Here is a 16,133-nt window from a genome sequence, read left to right on the forward strand (position 1 = left end):
ACTCAAAACTCGATTCGATTAAAATATTCAAAACCTGATGCTACTATGAAGCTCTATTGAGAGCAAGATTTTCTAAACTCGAGCTCAACTTAGATAACTTTTCAACAAAGTCGAAGCTGACTGGACTTGTCAATAAAATTTGCATGAAATTTGAACTAAACTCTAACTCATAGTCTGAAAATGCACTGCAATTGAAAATCAACTGTTTGATTGGTCTCGTGACCAACTCAAGTTGTGTATTCAAAGTTTGAGCTTGGCTCGATTCAATACTCGGACATATTCGAACTCGAAAAATATCGAGATGTGCAAGGCGAGATCGACTAGCTCAAGAGCAGTTTGATGGGTTTATACCCTCGAAGATTAGACCAATGGATCTATGCACCATATCATTTCTCATAAAAAGGTGCCACCCCGTCCAAAATGAGAGGCACAAGCTAGGATTGAGGGAGAGGAAAGTGGAGAGCGGCGAGAGCGGTCTCTTAGCACGGTGGCCGGTGATAATTTCGTTGGAGGTGGCTTTTCAATATATCGATACATTTCAATATACAGACAACAACTTGATATTAACATATTATTTTGATTAGAGAGTTATGACGAGGACTTACTAATAAGAATTTAGAACAACTTAAACGAATTAATTAAATAAATAGGATGCCGTCGTCAGTATTTTATGTAATTTTTATATACATATTAAAGTGAGGATGAAAGATAACTTTTGAAATGTAAATGAGTTACGACTTAAACGAAGAAATGGTGAAGAGAGATGGCGGGGGGAGATGAGTAATATGTACGAAGTTTATGGAGGGAGACGAAAGAGCTCTGCGATTTCCAACTAAGCAAAACAACAGAAAAAGAGCAGCAAAACTCTAAGATCACTCCTTTGGCAATTGCTTTCTTACATACTACATAAATGGCCGCAGTTCACCAAGAAAAATCAATATGCGAAGTAGTTAGTTCAAAAAAATTAATCGAAATTCCTTATAGAATCAATGTATAATGCCTAAGAAAGTGCTAATGAGATGAATGTAAGATGGAGAAATTTTTGATAGCTCATACATTTTTCATGTTTTTTGCAGCTTTCAAATACATATTATTCAAGTTCATTTCAAATACAAACCAATGGACCAAGACAAAAAGACACGGTCTTAGTTGCATTGTCAGATCATTGATTTCAAAAAGGATATTTTGCATGAAGTTTTGATCATAGAGAACAAAAGAGAGGGTCGATAATTTTGTTTAAGGCTCCGTTTGTTTCGTAGAAAATAAATGATTCGGAAAATATTTTCTTAAAAGAAATCGTTTTTGTCGCTTGAAATAATTAGTCATTGAAATTGTTTTCATTATCGACAACAATTTATTTCTAAGCATTTTCATAAATGGTGAAATTTTTTTCATTCATTCATTTTTGTAAGCAATATAAATGATCAATTTTTGAAAAATACTTTCCATTATTCATTTTTTTGTGAAACAAACGGAGCTTAAATGAGAAAGTGAATGATTACTGAATAGGTTTGATAGAACGGGAAAGTGTGTAAGACTAATTAACATCTAGGAAGTACATAAATATTGCAATATGAAAAGAACCAAATAGGAGGATTGAACGCGGGATTTCTTTCCGAAATTAGGGGCCTCTTCAAAAGCTAACGTGCCATTAATGTTTAACTCTTTTATGCAAAAATCGAGAGAAAAGAGACACATGGGATGACTTCCCCCTCTCATGTTTGATCAAATTCAAGGAATACAGAAGAATAGTTCAACTACCAAATTAAACAAGTCAAAATTGTAAAAATGACATTGCACATTTTTATCGAAATTTATGGGTTACCAATATCATTTTATCTATGACAAATGTTCTTTTCTTTTCTTGGTCGTACGATGCGACTTTTAATACCGCAAAGAAGTTTGCCATGATTCTTCCAAGTTTCAATGGCCAAAAACTTTTTTGCACCGCAACGATGAAACTCATGCAAAGTGCCATGGCATATTTGGCGTTCGACAGAGGGCTAAAATCGGGATAAACTCCTCAACAAAGTTCCTGTCCCTTTGCGGTTCATGTTGCAAAAAATAAGGAACAAAGCCCGATGCCATGACATCATAGCAAACGACAAAACACTAAATATTTCGTAACTGATTAAACGTTATGGTTCAGAAATCACGTGAATACTTGGCAAATATTAATTCATATGGAAAAGAAAAATTGAAGGACCCTCAATACTTTATTTTTCTAAATCAGATAGGGCTGCCAAGTTTGCTAAATAAAAAGGTCGAGAACGAGATAACTTTTCGGAGGCTTTAGTTATCGTAATTCATAAATTGAAAAGCGGAGAAAGACCCTCTACCCCGCTCGGTGCCTCCATTTTATCTAAATAAGAACTGATATTTGGGATGAACGTAGCACCAGAAAAAAGACCGCAATGGAGAGGCAAAAAATCCCTTTAATAAAATTTCAATAACTGATGCCACATGTAGTTTCTGCAACACTGAGAATTAGAGTCATCGGTTTCGTACAAAAAGTAGCAAACGGCAATCACAAACATTTTAATATTCCCACCCAATGATCGAATGGAGACCTCAGCTCAAGCCACAGCCGTTCCAAAACCTCAAAACCGCTTAAAAAGAACATCGCATCTAGTATAATTTCTAGCGTAAGTACTTCATTTGCCGTCGTTCATTTGCCGTCGTCCACTTATCAGCCTCCGTCAAACAGGAATCATGCCTTCCTCTTCTTCCCCAAGGTAAGAAGAGTGGGAAAATACTACCAAAAATCCCAAATTATGTCACTTGTGACAAATTTATCCTAAATTTTTTTTTGTGACACGAAAAATTCTAAACTATGCCACTATGATAAATTTACCCTGAACTTTTTTTGTAACACAAAAAATCTCAAACTATGCCACTTGTGACATATTTACCCCACAATACTTTGGCCCATGGACATTTTCGTCTGTTTCCTTTTTCTGTTTTTTTTTTCTTTTTTCTTTTCTTCTCTCTTCCCTCCGCCGGCCATGGCGGAGGGAAGAGAGAAGAAAAGAAAATGGCGGAGGGAAGCCGGCGAAGGCGGCCCTCGCCGGCGCTGGGTGAGGGCTGCCCTCGCTGGATCTGGCGAGGGCTGCCCTCGCCGACATCTGGCGAGGACGACCCTCGTCGGTGTCGGGCGAGGGTCGCCCTCGCCCATGTCACGCCCCGTACACCACTGGAACGCAACATCCCACCTCCGGTCGATTATGGTGCGACGTCCCAGGAAACGTCACCGACCCAACGCCCAACAGAGAACAAGCACAAGCGGAAGAAATAAACAAACCCTGACAATAGTAATAATAAAACAATGGATAGCACGACAACAATCAATCGCTACTAAAAATATGTACACTTTATATTACTATAGAAAACCTTTTTACAATAATCGCTACAACAAAAAAGGAAACACCAACAGTTAGGAATAACCAAATAGCCACTTCTCCGTTCGCTCCGTCCCCCGGTGGCATGCTCGGCGACCATTGGATAAAATGTGGTATTCCAAAAAGAGGTGGTGACCTCGGCATCCTATTTTGGGGGTCTCGAAAAGTTTCGGTTTACACAACCGTGAGACGAATCTTAGTAAGTTCAACCCCCAAACCTAGGCTAGGCTAGCATGCAATCTTCTGACCGGAAACAAATACTTAAAACAATAACACAACAATAATCAAATAGTTCTCTGACCCTGCAGGTTAGACAGTTCAATATATAATAATCACGGCACATACGTGGCACACCTAGTCACACGTACGCCAATCACATGCTCATGCACCGAGTCTCACACACTCGCATGCCAGTCCACGCATGTTCATGCATGTAAGTGTCGTCGATATGTCACGTGCATTTCCCGGCCCACTGGCCCACACTGGCAATCGCCCAATTTATTAATTATTACGACAACTCGAGTCAACAACATTCACGGCCCGGTGCGTCTAGCCTGCTTCAAAGTGCATGAGGCGCAGCAACCGATCTGGCCCAGTGTCTCTAGCCTGCTTCAAAGTGCACGAGGCGCAACACTGATCTCCTTACGAACCAGAGCCTACTTCAAAGTGCATGAGGATGGTCGTCTTCCGAACGTACCGGGCATCGTCCTGCTTTAAAGTGCATGAGGATGGTATCGACCCGAAGGTCATGACCCGAAGGTCCTTAGGTGATCACACAACTCATTATTATCTGAACCCAGCGTATGACGCTTCGGGGTATTTTAGGTGATCACATACTCATGGCAGGCACGCATTCTCGCACAATTTCATCACATGCCTCACTCTTGGCATACACAATGCGTGTCCATGTTATGCAATGCAATGCACCACGAGCGCCAATATAATTCAAATACTCAATATCACAACACGTGCTCAATTGACCCAATTAATACCGTGTGGCCTAACGTGCGAATCATAAATCAACAATTAATTTCAAACCAATCATTGGCCAATCGCACTCCACATAATTCAACCACACGACATGTGACATGGCAGTACGAAGTCAATCACAATTAAGTACAAATTACGTACAACCAGTCAACCCGGACATACCCGGTAGTTTTCCAATGGGCTCCTAAATTGGTCTTTTAATCCAATTAATCTCCCCAAATAATTCTCATTAATCCACTAAATTTTCCCAATAATAATTTCCACCAATCAGTCCTCATCCCAGTCTGAAATATACACTGATATTACCTAAGCCAGTCCAAAAATGCACCGATAATACCTAAACCAGTCCAGAAAAACGCACTATCAGTCCTAATCCGGGTTTAGGAATTTTACTCACTTAATCCGAGGTCACGACGAAGGGGAACGGCGGCCGATCACTGATGAACAGTGAAACCGGCGGCGGAATTCCCGGCGACGGCGTGAACAGTGACCCCGTACGGACGGGATGAACAGTACTTCTGTACAGACTGCTACAGTACTTCTATACGGACACTGTACGGACAGGTGCCCCCCCCGACGTTGTACGGCGAGGCACGACGGCCGGGTGGTGACGGAGCAGACGGTCGAGCCCGGCGAAGCTCCGCGGCCCTTTTGCTCGGACGGGAAAGAGAAAAAGAGGGGAGAAAGAGAGAGAAAGGGAGAGAGAAAGGGGTCGGACGGGGGCAAGATTGAGGCTGGGGGCTGTGGTGGTCGATGGGGAGGCACGGTGGCCAGCGGCGGCGCTCCGGTGGCCGGCGACGAGCTCCGGCGAGCCAAACAAGAGAGGAAAAGAGAGAAAAATTGGGGAGAAAACTGAAGGGGCTGCTGTTCTCGGGGAGTTCTGGCGTGAGGGTGAGTGAAGAGAGAGATAAATGTCACGCCCCGAACCCCTACGAGCTCGCGACATCCCCTGCTCCAGTCGAAATGATGCGACGTCCCAGGAATGTCGCCGACCCAATCCAAACATCAGAGCCACATGCGGAAGCAGATATAAAAACCCCAGACAAAAAGATGACGACAACGGGGTAGAACACCACAACAATTAAACAACAACATCTTCATACAGCACCAAACATACAAACATCATATTACAGACATAAATACGAGGCACGAACATACTCCGCCACCGTTTTAACAAAAGATCAAGGTCTGGTTAACTTAACTTCCCTATGGGTCAACCCGATTTACACAACCCCTAAAATATCCTAGGGAAAGCCTACTGGTCGCCCTTCCGCTCTGCTTCTGATTCTTCGGGTTTGAGCCTCCGGACATTCACCTGCAATTCCACCAGGCACCAAAGGCGGTTCCTCGAACTTCCAAAAAGAGGAGGCAAACTTCCCGGGTCTAAGGCTGGGGGTCTGAAAGTGGCGGTTATGCAACCGTGAGACGAATCTCAATAAGTGTACAACCCCAAACCCCACGTAGGCACTCACGTACCGCCAGACGAAAACACACATAACACACAATGATTAGCCAAACTAACAATCACATGCGACCCTACCTGGAATTCCTCACGCACGTCCCTGCACGTTAGTCAACCACACAGCCAGTATGCCACAGAAATACATCACCACCTCGCGCGTGCCCCGATTATAGAGCAAAACCCACTTGGGCACGTCCCATACCATGCCTAGCAGTTTTTATCCCATAATCGAGCATCACACCACGCGATACAAACACACTCGCACACCAACTCACACCACACGCCACTTTCTTAATTTCACTCGTCCCGCCAATTCTTGCTCATTCTCAGCCTTTCCACCCCTACCGCGCCCGCGTAAAACGCATCAGGCCAACGGTCTTCTGACCTCGTCAGGCATCGTCACCCCGTCGGGCCGGGCATTGTCACCTCGTCAGGGACGGCATCGTCCCGCGTAAACGAACACGCCTCAGGACGGAATCCTACACGCACTTTCCTTCTACCGTGCCCGCGTAAAACGCATCAGGCCAATGGTCTTCTGACCACGTCAGGTATCGACACCTCGTCAGGCCTGGCATCGTCACCTCGTCAGGGACGTCATCGTCCCGCGTAAACGTACACGCCTCAGGACAGATCCTTTCCAACCAATCCCACATTTCCGTATCCTCGTTCCACTCAAACCACACTTACACACGGCCAACAAACGCACGGCCAAACATACACACCTCACACACACATTTCACAATTTCACATTCTCGTCACACGAACACGCCACCCAATCACACACTCTTGGCACGCGAATTCAATGCGTATTCACACGACCACGCCCCTACACCTCACGGCCACATACACACGGCACGGTACCACATCACATTCGGCCCAAGCACAATCCAAATCAGCCCACGATCACAAATCACACAACCACGTACACAATTCAATTCATAGCATAATTCCCACTGATCGATTGCACAATTCAACCCCAATCCAGTCACAACATCACGGTCCTACCCGAGCTTTCTATACCTCAAATCTTCGTCGCCAAATCAGTCCACAACCACCAAATAACCAGTCTCTCAATTCAGCCCCAAACAGCCCTTAAAACAGTCACAAAATCCCTAAACTGAACCCTAAACAGTGACCGAAATCCCATCAAAATAAATAGTAAACGAACTCCAAAAATTCTAAATTTTGGATATGTCATAAAAAACATCTTGATCAACATTTATTATGAAGAACAAAAAATCCGATTCAATCTGTAACCATGCCTTTTTGTCTCTCGAAGTCAGACCAAAATCAGTTCGCTCAAACAGACCGTTTTGTCCTCAAAATACATTTATTTCAACATCCAGATCACCTTGAAAAGCTTTGAAATTTTTATATGTTATAACCACAAATGTCCCCAACAACTTTTGTGAAGGAAGTATTTTGCAAATAGGCCTGGAAAAATTTATAAAAATTCGAACAGACCAGAAGGTCGGGTGAACAGTAAATCGGGCAGTTTTATTTCGGTCCAAAGATGGGCTTCCGAATGGCCTCAAATGATTTCCAAAAATTCCCAAATTAAAATATGTTATACTTAAACATGTTGGGAACAACTTTTATGAAGAACATTTCCTCAAATTCGGGCCGCATAAGTCACAGTAAAAATAACAAAAACTAGCGACGCAGCAGCAACCTAACTGGAAATCAGCCAACACACACCACCGAGCAAACCAGCCACTAAATTCACCCTAAACCGAGCCCTAAACAAGCCTAACAATACCCGAGGTCCTGGGCGACATTTGGGGAGGTCACTTACCTAAGAAAGACGAGACGAACGGGCTGAATGGGTGGCTAAAACGGGCGGAACAGCAGCAGCAGCAACAATGGGAGGAAATGGCTAAGGAAGAGAATGAAGAAAGAAAGGAGGAGGAGGAAAACGTGGAGAAGGGGCTGCTGTGGGTGGTCTGGCCGAATGGGGCTGGGAGGAGAGAGAGAGAGAGAGAGAGAGAGAGTCAGCTGGTCAAATGTGACAGCCCCAAGTGCCACGTGTCGCGATCCTACGCACTTTGACCATTTTGCCCTTGATCCGACGGTCTAGGTTTAACCCAATCCAATAACTGAGGGGCAAAATTGTCCAAGGCCCAATAATGTAGCTGAAAAAACCAATAATAATAATCCCAAATAATTTCCCAAAATTCGGAATTGAAACGGGCCCGGGGCAAAGTCGTCATTTTTCCGGTCCCGGGGCGAAATTTCAATTTTTGCACATACGTGTTCCATATGTGCGTGGCCAACATAATATGGCGTCGGAATCGCGAAATTCATCGCGCAAGCCCTCGAAAATTGACTGCAAAGTCCTGGGAATAAAATAATATTATTTTTCGCTTCCGAGCCAAAATTCCAATTTTTGGCCGTAACTACTCCAAATGCGCGTGGCCACCCCAAAATGACGCTAGCCTCGAAAAATAACCTCAAACGACCTCAAAATCCAACATCGGTGTCCACAGGGGCAAAATCGTAATTTTCCCGGTCCCGAACCGAAATCCATTTTTTTGCAGAAATGGTTGGCCCCAAGGTTGGCCAAGCCAAAAATGTCATCGGCCATCCAAACTTGTCACTTTCAAAATTCTCGATTCCCGGGCCCGAATTCCAAGAAATGACTAAGATCGAATAATCGCGACTTTAGTTTATTTCAGGCTAACGGGTGGCTCATTGGGATTACGCGCTCTTGACCCGTGACCGATACTAAGTCAAATCACGTTTAAGTTTGCTCGAGCCAAGGCGACCTCGATTGTCATATAATTGCGAGAGTCTGTTCGCTAGTTCCCTTCGGACACGATCAATCAAATAGACCGGTCTCGGTTGGCTCAAAACATTCCCTCGTCAATCCATATGGTCGAAAATCGAACCCAGGTCGAGTTCTTTGGTCGTGCGAACTCAATCCCGTAATAGCCATACCCCTAAGGTTAGCATCCCGTGAATGCGCATTTCCGGGTGAGATTTCACTACAAGTGCATTGGCCAAAATATTCATTTCATAGATCCCGGGAAAAGGATCGAAAATTCAGACTGTTACAATAAAGGTCAGACCTGGTAAAAAAAAGCAGCCTAGGGCGACACGTGTCGCAAATCCGGCGGTTTTGACGAAAATACCCATAATCTAACGGTTTCTAAACAATCCTATCCAAATAATTGAGGGGCAAAAGGGTAAATGGGGCCAATAATGCAGCTGATAATTATCTTTAACTGTCCCAAATACTTTCCCAAAAATTCGGACCCGAAAATAGCTAAGGGGCAAAATCGTCATTTTTCCGATCCCGGGGCGAAATTCCAATTTTCGTACATATGTGTTCCATATGTGCGTGGCCAATATAATATGGCGTCGGATTCGCGAAATTCACTTTCTAAGCCCTCGAAAATCGACTGCGAAGTTTCGGGAATAAAATAATATTATTTTCCAATTTTTGTTGAAATTCCAATTTTTGGCCATAACTACTCCTGGTATGCGTGGCCACCCAACAATGGCGTCGGCCTCGAAAAATAACCTCATTTGTCCTCGAAAAGCAACGCTGGCGTCCCGAGGGGCAAAATCGTAATTTTTCACCCTCGGACCGAAATTCTAATTTTTACTCGTACTAACTCCAAACGTGTGTGGCCAGCGTAATACGACGTCAGATTCCCAAAAATAGTCTCTTAAGCCTTCGAAAATCGGCATCGAAATCAGGGCCCAATTCCGTGAACAAAACTCGCTAAACTTTCAATTTCAGGGTCTCTCACTAACGGGCGGCTGTTTAGGATCTACGCGTATCGACCTAGGGTTATTTGACTTACGACGGTCCCGATCATTGAGAGAATGAGAAATCATCACTAGTTCCAGAGGTCGCGATCGTTCGGTTCAGGTTCAGGACTGGTTGGTCACGTGCACTTTCGGTCTTGCAGAATCACCTGCGATCCGATTGTACATCGTTGGCCTTGGCCAAACCAAATCCATCACCTTTCTTAAGATCGGCCCACGTTGGCCCAAAATATTCCCTCATCATATCTCGAGATCGGTGTCCCATTCACTATCGAGTCCCTGGTCCACGTACCGTTTCCTAGTTAGCCATACCCCATTGGTTAGTATCCCAAGAGTGATCAGCTCCGGGCGAGACTTACAAAAATGAAATGCGAAATATTGTCAATTTTATTGATCCCGGAATTACATCGAAATTCGGGCTGTTACAGCCCAAGTCGGGTGAGGGCTGCCCTCGCCTGGGCGGGCTAGGGCGACCCTCGCCGGCATTGGGCAAGGGTCGCCTTCGCCTGGGCAGGCGAGGGTAGGCCTCGCCTGGGCCGATGAGGGTCGCCCTTGCTTGAGTCGGGCGAGGGCTGCCCTCGCCAGATCCGGAGAGGGCCACCCTCGCCCAACGCCAGCGAGGGCTGCCTTGCCGGAAGAGAGACGAAAAGAAAAAAAATAGAAAAAGGAAAAAGACGAAAATGCCCATGGGCCAAAGTATTGCGAGCTAAATGTGTCACAAGCGGCATAATTTAGGGTTTTTCGTGTCACAAAAAAAAGTTCAGGGTAAATTTGTCACAAGTAACATAGTTTGGGATTTTTCGTGTCACAAAAAAAGTTCATGGTAAATTTATCATAAATGACATAGTTTGAGGTTTTTAGTGGTATTTTCCAACATTTTAATATTCCCACCCAATGACCGAATGGAGACCTAAGCTCAAGCCACAGCCGTTCCAAAACCTCAAAACCGCTTAAAAAGAACATCGCATCTAGTATAATTTCTAGCGTAAGTACTTCATTTGCCATCGTCCACTTATCAGCCTCCGTCAAACAGGAATCATGCCTTCCTCTTCTTCCCCAAGGTAAGAAGAGCGGGACCCACCACCACATCCTCCATCCCATTTCGATGTAGCATCACCACGCGATCCCCCAAAATTCCTCCGTCGTTATCCTTCCCACGGGGCGAAGGAGATCTTGCACGTCGCAGACTCCGTGAATTCTCTCTTGTTTTCTCACTGTGGAAGGAAGATGCACCTGGGCGATGAGATTGGCTTCTCTCCATCATTGCTTGGTGGAAGCTGCGAACTGGGGAACGAGTCCTGTCATGTTCAGATTTATGAGGGCTACGGCTGCGGTCACGACTCCAGTTACTAGCACGATCAACCCGGGCACCCGATCCCTTGGGACTGCGACTTCTAGCTCTCTCATATCCATCTTGGCCACTGCCAAACCTGTATCAATATAGGAGAAGACCTCTTAAGCATCAATCATCTTCCAATGCAGTTTATCATGTAGAAAAAAACTTCCAACATACAGAGTTGCTGCCAACATTACCTATAACGTGACTCGAAACCATAGCCACGACCACCACCTTTGTCTGGCCTGCTGGAAGCAGAAGCAGAAAACGACCAAACTCCCCTTCCACCATCTCTTCCACCATAACCAGAATCGCCACATCCACCTCGGCCTCCATCTCTACCACCATCTCTTCCACAGCAAAGATCTTGATTCGCTTATCGCAAATCGACACGGATAATTACTTGAAAGAGCATGAAGTACAAGGATGGTAATTTGCGTAATGTTGGTAGATCCAATTTCTGAGACAAAATTGTCTAAATAGTTTTAAACCTATTGCCATTTTTCCAATTCAGTTCTAAATCCTTTTTAATTGTGCCAATTGAGTTATAAACATTTTACGTTTTGTCAATTGAATCCATCTTGCAAATTTTGGCTTAGAAATTGCTGACATGGGCTCTGACCATCCTACTTGGCACGGCCGGCGCTGATGTGGATAATTTTAATAATATTTTAAAATATTTTTTGAATTTTATTTTATTTTTTCCTTTCTTTTCTTTTCTTTCTTTTTCATTTTTCTTCTTTACATCTTTTTTTTTATTGTTAAGGGCCGGCAAGGGTTGTTGGCAGGCCAAGGCCCGGCACCCCTACCGGCCACTGGGCGACAGCTCATGAAGAAAAATCATTATGTGAAGTAGTTAGTCCAAAATAATTAATCGAAATTCCTTATAGAATCAATGTATAATGCTTGAGAAAGTGATAATGAGATGAACGCGAGATGGAGAGATTTTTAATAGTTCATACAATTTTACGTTTTTTGCCTCTTTCAAATGCATACTAATCAAGTTCATTTGAAAGACAGACTGATGGACCAAGACAAAAAAGACATGATCTTAGTTGCATTGTCAGATCATTGATTTAAAAAAAGGAACGTCTATTTTGCAAGAAGTTTTTATACTAGAGAACAGAGGAGAGGATTGAGAGTTTCGTTTAAGGCTCCGTTTGTTTCGTAGAAAATGAATGAGTCTGAAAATATTTTCCTAAAAATAGTAGTTTGCATGGCTTGAAATAATTAACCTTTGAAATTGTTTTCAATATCGATAACAATTTATATCTAAACATTTTCGTGGATGATGAAAATTTGTTTCATTCATTCATTTTTGTAAGCAATATAAATAATAAATTTTAGGTAAATTTTTCTAATTATTCATTTTTCGCGAAACAAACAAAGCCTAAATGAGAAAGTAGAGGGTTATTGGATAGGTTTGACGGAACGGGAAAGTGTTTAAGACTAATTAGCATTGAGGAAGTACATAAATATTGCAATATGAAAAGAACCAAACAGAAGGATTGAATGCTGAGTATCTTTCCTAAATTAGGGACCTCTTCAAGAGCTGATGTGTCATTAATGTTTAACTCTTTTGCGCAAAAAATAAAGAGAAAAGAGACACATGGGATGATTATGTTAAATTAAATAAAAGGAATACATTGAACATCAAGGAATAGTTCAAGTACCAAATTTAACAAATCAAAAGTTTAAGAATGACATTGCACATCGAGACCGAAATTTATGGGCTACCAATATCATTTTATATATGATAAATATTCTTTTCTTGGCCACACGATGTTACTTCTAATACCGCAAAGAAGTTTGATATGATTCTTTCAAGTTTTAACAGCCAAAAACTTTCATTCATTCATTTTAGGTAACAATTTATATCTAAACATTTTCGTGGCATCTTTGGCTCTTGACAAAGGGCTAAAATCGGGAAAAACTTCTCAACAGAGTTTTTGTCCTTTTGCGATTCATGTTGCAAAAAATAAGGAGCAAAGCTTGATGCCATGACGTCATAGCTGACGCCAAAGCACTAAATATTTCGTAACGAATTAAATGTTCTCATTCATAAATCATGTAGTTACCATCAAAGATCGATTCACACGGAAAATAAAAAATGGAGACTCCCAATGCATTTTTCCTAGATCAACTCGGGCAACCAGGACTACATCGAAAGGCCACGAACAATAACCCTCCTGATGCTTTAGTTATAGTAAGCCATAGATTTGAAAACGGAGGAGGACCCTCTAACCCCGCTCGGTGCCTCCGTTGTATCTCGATAAGGATTGATGGTTGGGATGAATATAGCACCGGATAAAGACCACAATGGAGGCAGAGGACCCTTCCCCTAAAATCAGTCTCAACCGTTCCAACAGTCTAACATCCACATTTGTCACGGTGACAGTGATGGTGATTCACATCTCTACCCAATCGGCGGCCATTGAACTGAACATCAGCCAAAACCATCAATAAAATTTCAATAGCGGATACAACATGTAGTTTCAACAACAGAGAGAATTAGAGTCTTCGGTTACATACAAAAAGTAGCAAGCGAAAAGCACAAACATTTTAATATCCTAACCTAATCATCGAATGGAGACCCTCAGAGCTCAAAAGCCATACCAGTTCCAAAACCGCTTAAAAAGAACATCGCGCATCCAGTAAAATTTCTAGTGAAGTACTTCATTTGCTCAGATGCTAGACGGAAGAGTTGGAAAACCACGCAGAGAGAGATGATATATCCATTTGAAGCATGATATCAAGATATTTCCCCCCCTTTTCCCCTTTAAAAATATGTTTTTTCTTGCCCATAATTTGCTCCCTGCATTAGACTCTACCACCATTATACCTGCAATTATTTGAACTCACATTGACCATCTCTACCACCATTATACCTGCAATTATTTGAACTTACATTGACCATCTCTACCACCATTAGCGCTAATGAGATGAGAGCGAGAGAGTTTTTGGATAATTCATACATTTTTCACGTTTTTTGCAGCTTTCAAATGCATATCAATCAAATTCATTTCAAAGACAGAGAGATGGACTAGGACAAAAAGACATGGTCTTAGTTGCATTGTCCGATCATTGATTTAAAAAAGGATACTTCACCAGAAGTTTTGATCATAAAGAAAAAAGGAGAAGATCGAGAGTTTCGTTTAAGGCTCCGTTTGTTTCGCAGAAAATGAATTATTCGAAAAATGTTTTCCTAAAAATAATCGTTTGTATCACTTGAATAATTAGCCAATGAAATTGTTTTTCCTATCGACAACAATTTATGTCTAAGCATTTTGGTGATTGATGAAATTTTTTTCATTCATTCATTTTTGTAAGCAATATAAAAATATAATTTACGAAAATATTTTCCATTATTCATTCCACGAAACAAACGGAGCCCAAATGAGAAAGTGGAGAGTTAGTGGATAGGTTTGAATGAATGGGACAGTGTTTAGGACTAATTAGCATTGAGGAAGTACATAAATATTGTGATTTGTTTCATTTGTTCATTTTTGTAAGCAATATAAATGATCAATTTTAGGAAAATAGTTTCCAAATTATTCATTTTCTGCAAAACAAACGGGGGCCTAAATAAGAAAGTGGAGGGTTATTGGATAGGTTTGAGGAATGTGTTTAAGAGTAATTAGATTTGAGGAAGTACAGAAATATTGCAATATGGAAAGAACCAAAGAGGAGGATTGAATTCTGGATTTCTTTCCGAAATTGGGGACGTCTTCAAAAGCTAATGTTTCATAAATGTTAACTCTTTTATGCAAAAATAGAGAGAAAACAGACACATGTGATAGACTCTCCCTCTTATGTTTGATCAAATTGAAGGGATAAATGGAACATCAAAGAATAATTCACGAACCAAATTGAATAAGTCAAAAAGTTTAAAAATGACATTGCACATTGGGACTAAAATTTATGGGCTACCGATATCATTTTATATATAACCAAATGTTCTTTCTTGGTCGTACGATGTGACTTCTAATACTACAAAGAAGTTTGACATGATTCTTCTAAGTTTCAACAGCCAAAAACTTTCTACACCGCAACAATGAAACTCATGCAAAGTGCCATGGCATATTTGGGCTCGACAAAGGGCTCGGGATAAACTTCTCAATAGAGTTTCTGTCCTTTTGCAGTTCATATTGCAAAAAATGAGGAGCAAAGCCTAATACCAAAACATTATAGCTAACGACAAAGCACTAAATATTTCGTAACGAATTAAACGTTTTCGTTCAGAAATCATGTAGATACTCAGCAAAGATCGATTAAGATGGAAAATAAAAAATGGACTCCCAATGCATTTTTCCTAGATCAACTAGGGCCACTAGGTTCACTACATCAAAAGGCCGCAAACGATAACCCTCCCGAGGCTTTACTTATAGTAAGCCATAGATTTGAAAACGGAGAAAGACCCTTTAACCCACTCTGTGCCTCCATTGTATCTCAATAAGGATTGATGGTTGGGATGAATGCAGCACCGGATAAAGACCACAATGGAGGCAGACGACCCTTCCCCTAAAATCAGTCTCAACAGTCACAACACTCTACTAACATTCACATTTATCACGGTGACAGTGATGGTGACTCACATCTCTACCCATTGAACTGAACATTAGCCAAAACCATCAATAAAATTTGAATAACGGATACATGTAGTTTCATCAGCACTGAGAATTAGAGTCTTCGGTTTCATACAAAAAGTAGCAAACAGCAGACATTTTAATATCCCAACCCAATCATCGAATGGAGACCCTCAGCTCAAGAGCCACAGCAATTCCAAAACTGCTTAAAACCACGGAGAAGAAGAAGGGGGAAGAAGAAGGGAGAGAGAGGATGTCAAGGTTGACAAGGAACCCTTGGTCGTCAAAGACCAGTAGAGACAGGTTAAGACTTGCAAAAAATTCCTCTTTTTTCTTGCTTCTTCTTCTTCTTCTGGTTTTGAATATTCTCCTTTTGTTATCTGTGAGCTTAATTTGCTTGTTAGGGTTTCTGAGCATTTTTTTTTCGAAATTTGGGAGGTGATATGTGACAAAAGATCTGTATATCTTTTCTTCTGATTTTTGTGCAGGTTATTAAAGATGTTTGTTGAGATACATGGAACAAAAAAGTGGTCTCAGATTGCCCAGATGCTAGAGGGGAGAGTCGGAAAACCATGCAGGGAGAGATG

The 16,133-nt window shown here is 42.0% G+C and overlaps 1 protein-coding gene and 1 long non-coding RNA gene across 2 annotated transcripts in view; both read right to left on the bottom strand.

The window, feature by feature from the left end:
* Positions 1–2,500: 2,500 nt before the first annotated feature.
* The window catches only part of LOC130138769 (uncharacterized), a 45,744-nt gene continuing 32,111 nt past the window's right edge, over positions 2,501–16,133 (bottom strand). Inside the window, exon 2 of the long non-coding RNA XR_008817071.1 lies at positions 2,501–2,570. This is a non-coding gene — a long non-coding RNA (uncharacterized LOC130138769). The remainder of the gene's footprint in view (positions 2,571–16,133) is intronic.
* LOC130138768 (uncharacterized) lies at positions 10,767–11,301 on the bottom strand. Its single transcript, XM_056313826.1, has 2 exons — positions 11,158–11,301; positions 10,767–11,054 (listed from the first exon to the last, which is right to left on the bottom strand). Exons 1-2 carry the CDS (start codon positions 11,294–11,296, stop codon positions 10,885–10,887), a joined length of 309 nt encoding a protein of 102 aa, XP_056169801.1. The 5' UTR covers positions 11,297–11,301; the 3' UTR covers positions 10,767–10,884.

This window comes from Syzygium oleosum, unplaced genomic scaffold, assembly GCF_021117445.2.
Source record: "Syzygium oleosum isolate NSW1041296 unplaced genomic scaffold, Sole_v2.1 Sole_v2.08, whole genome shotgun sequence".
Classification (NCBI taxonomy): domain Eukaryota; kingdom Viridiplantae; phylum Streptophyta; class Magnoliopsida; order Myrtales; family Myrtaceae; genus Syzygium; species Syzygium oleosum.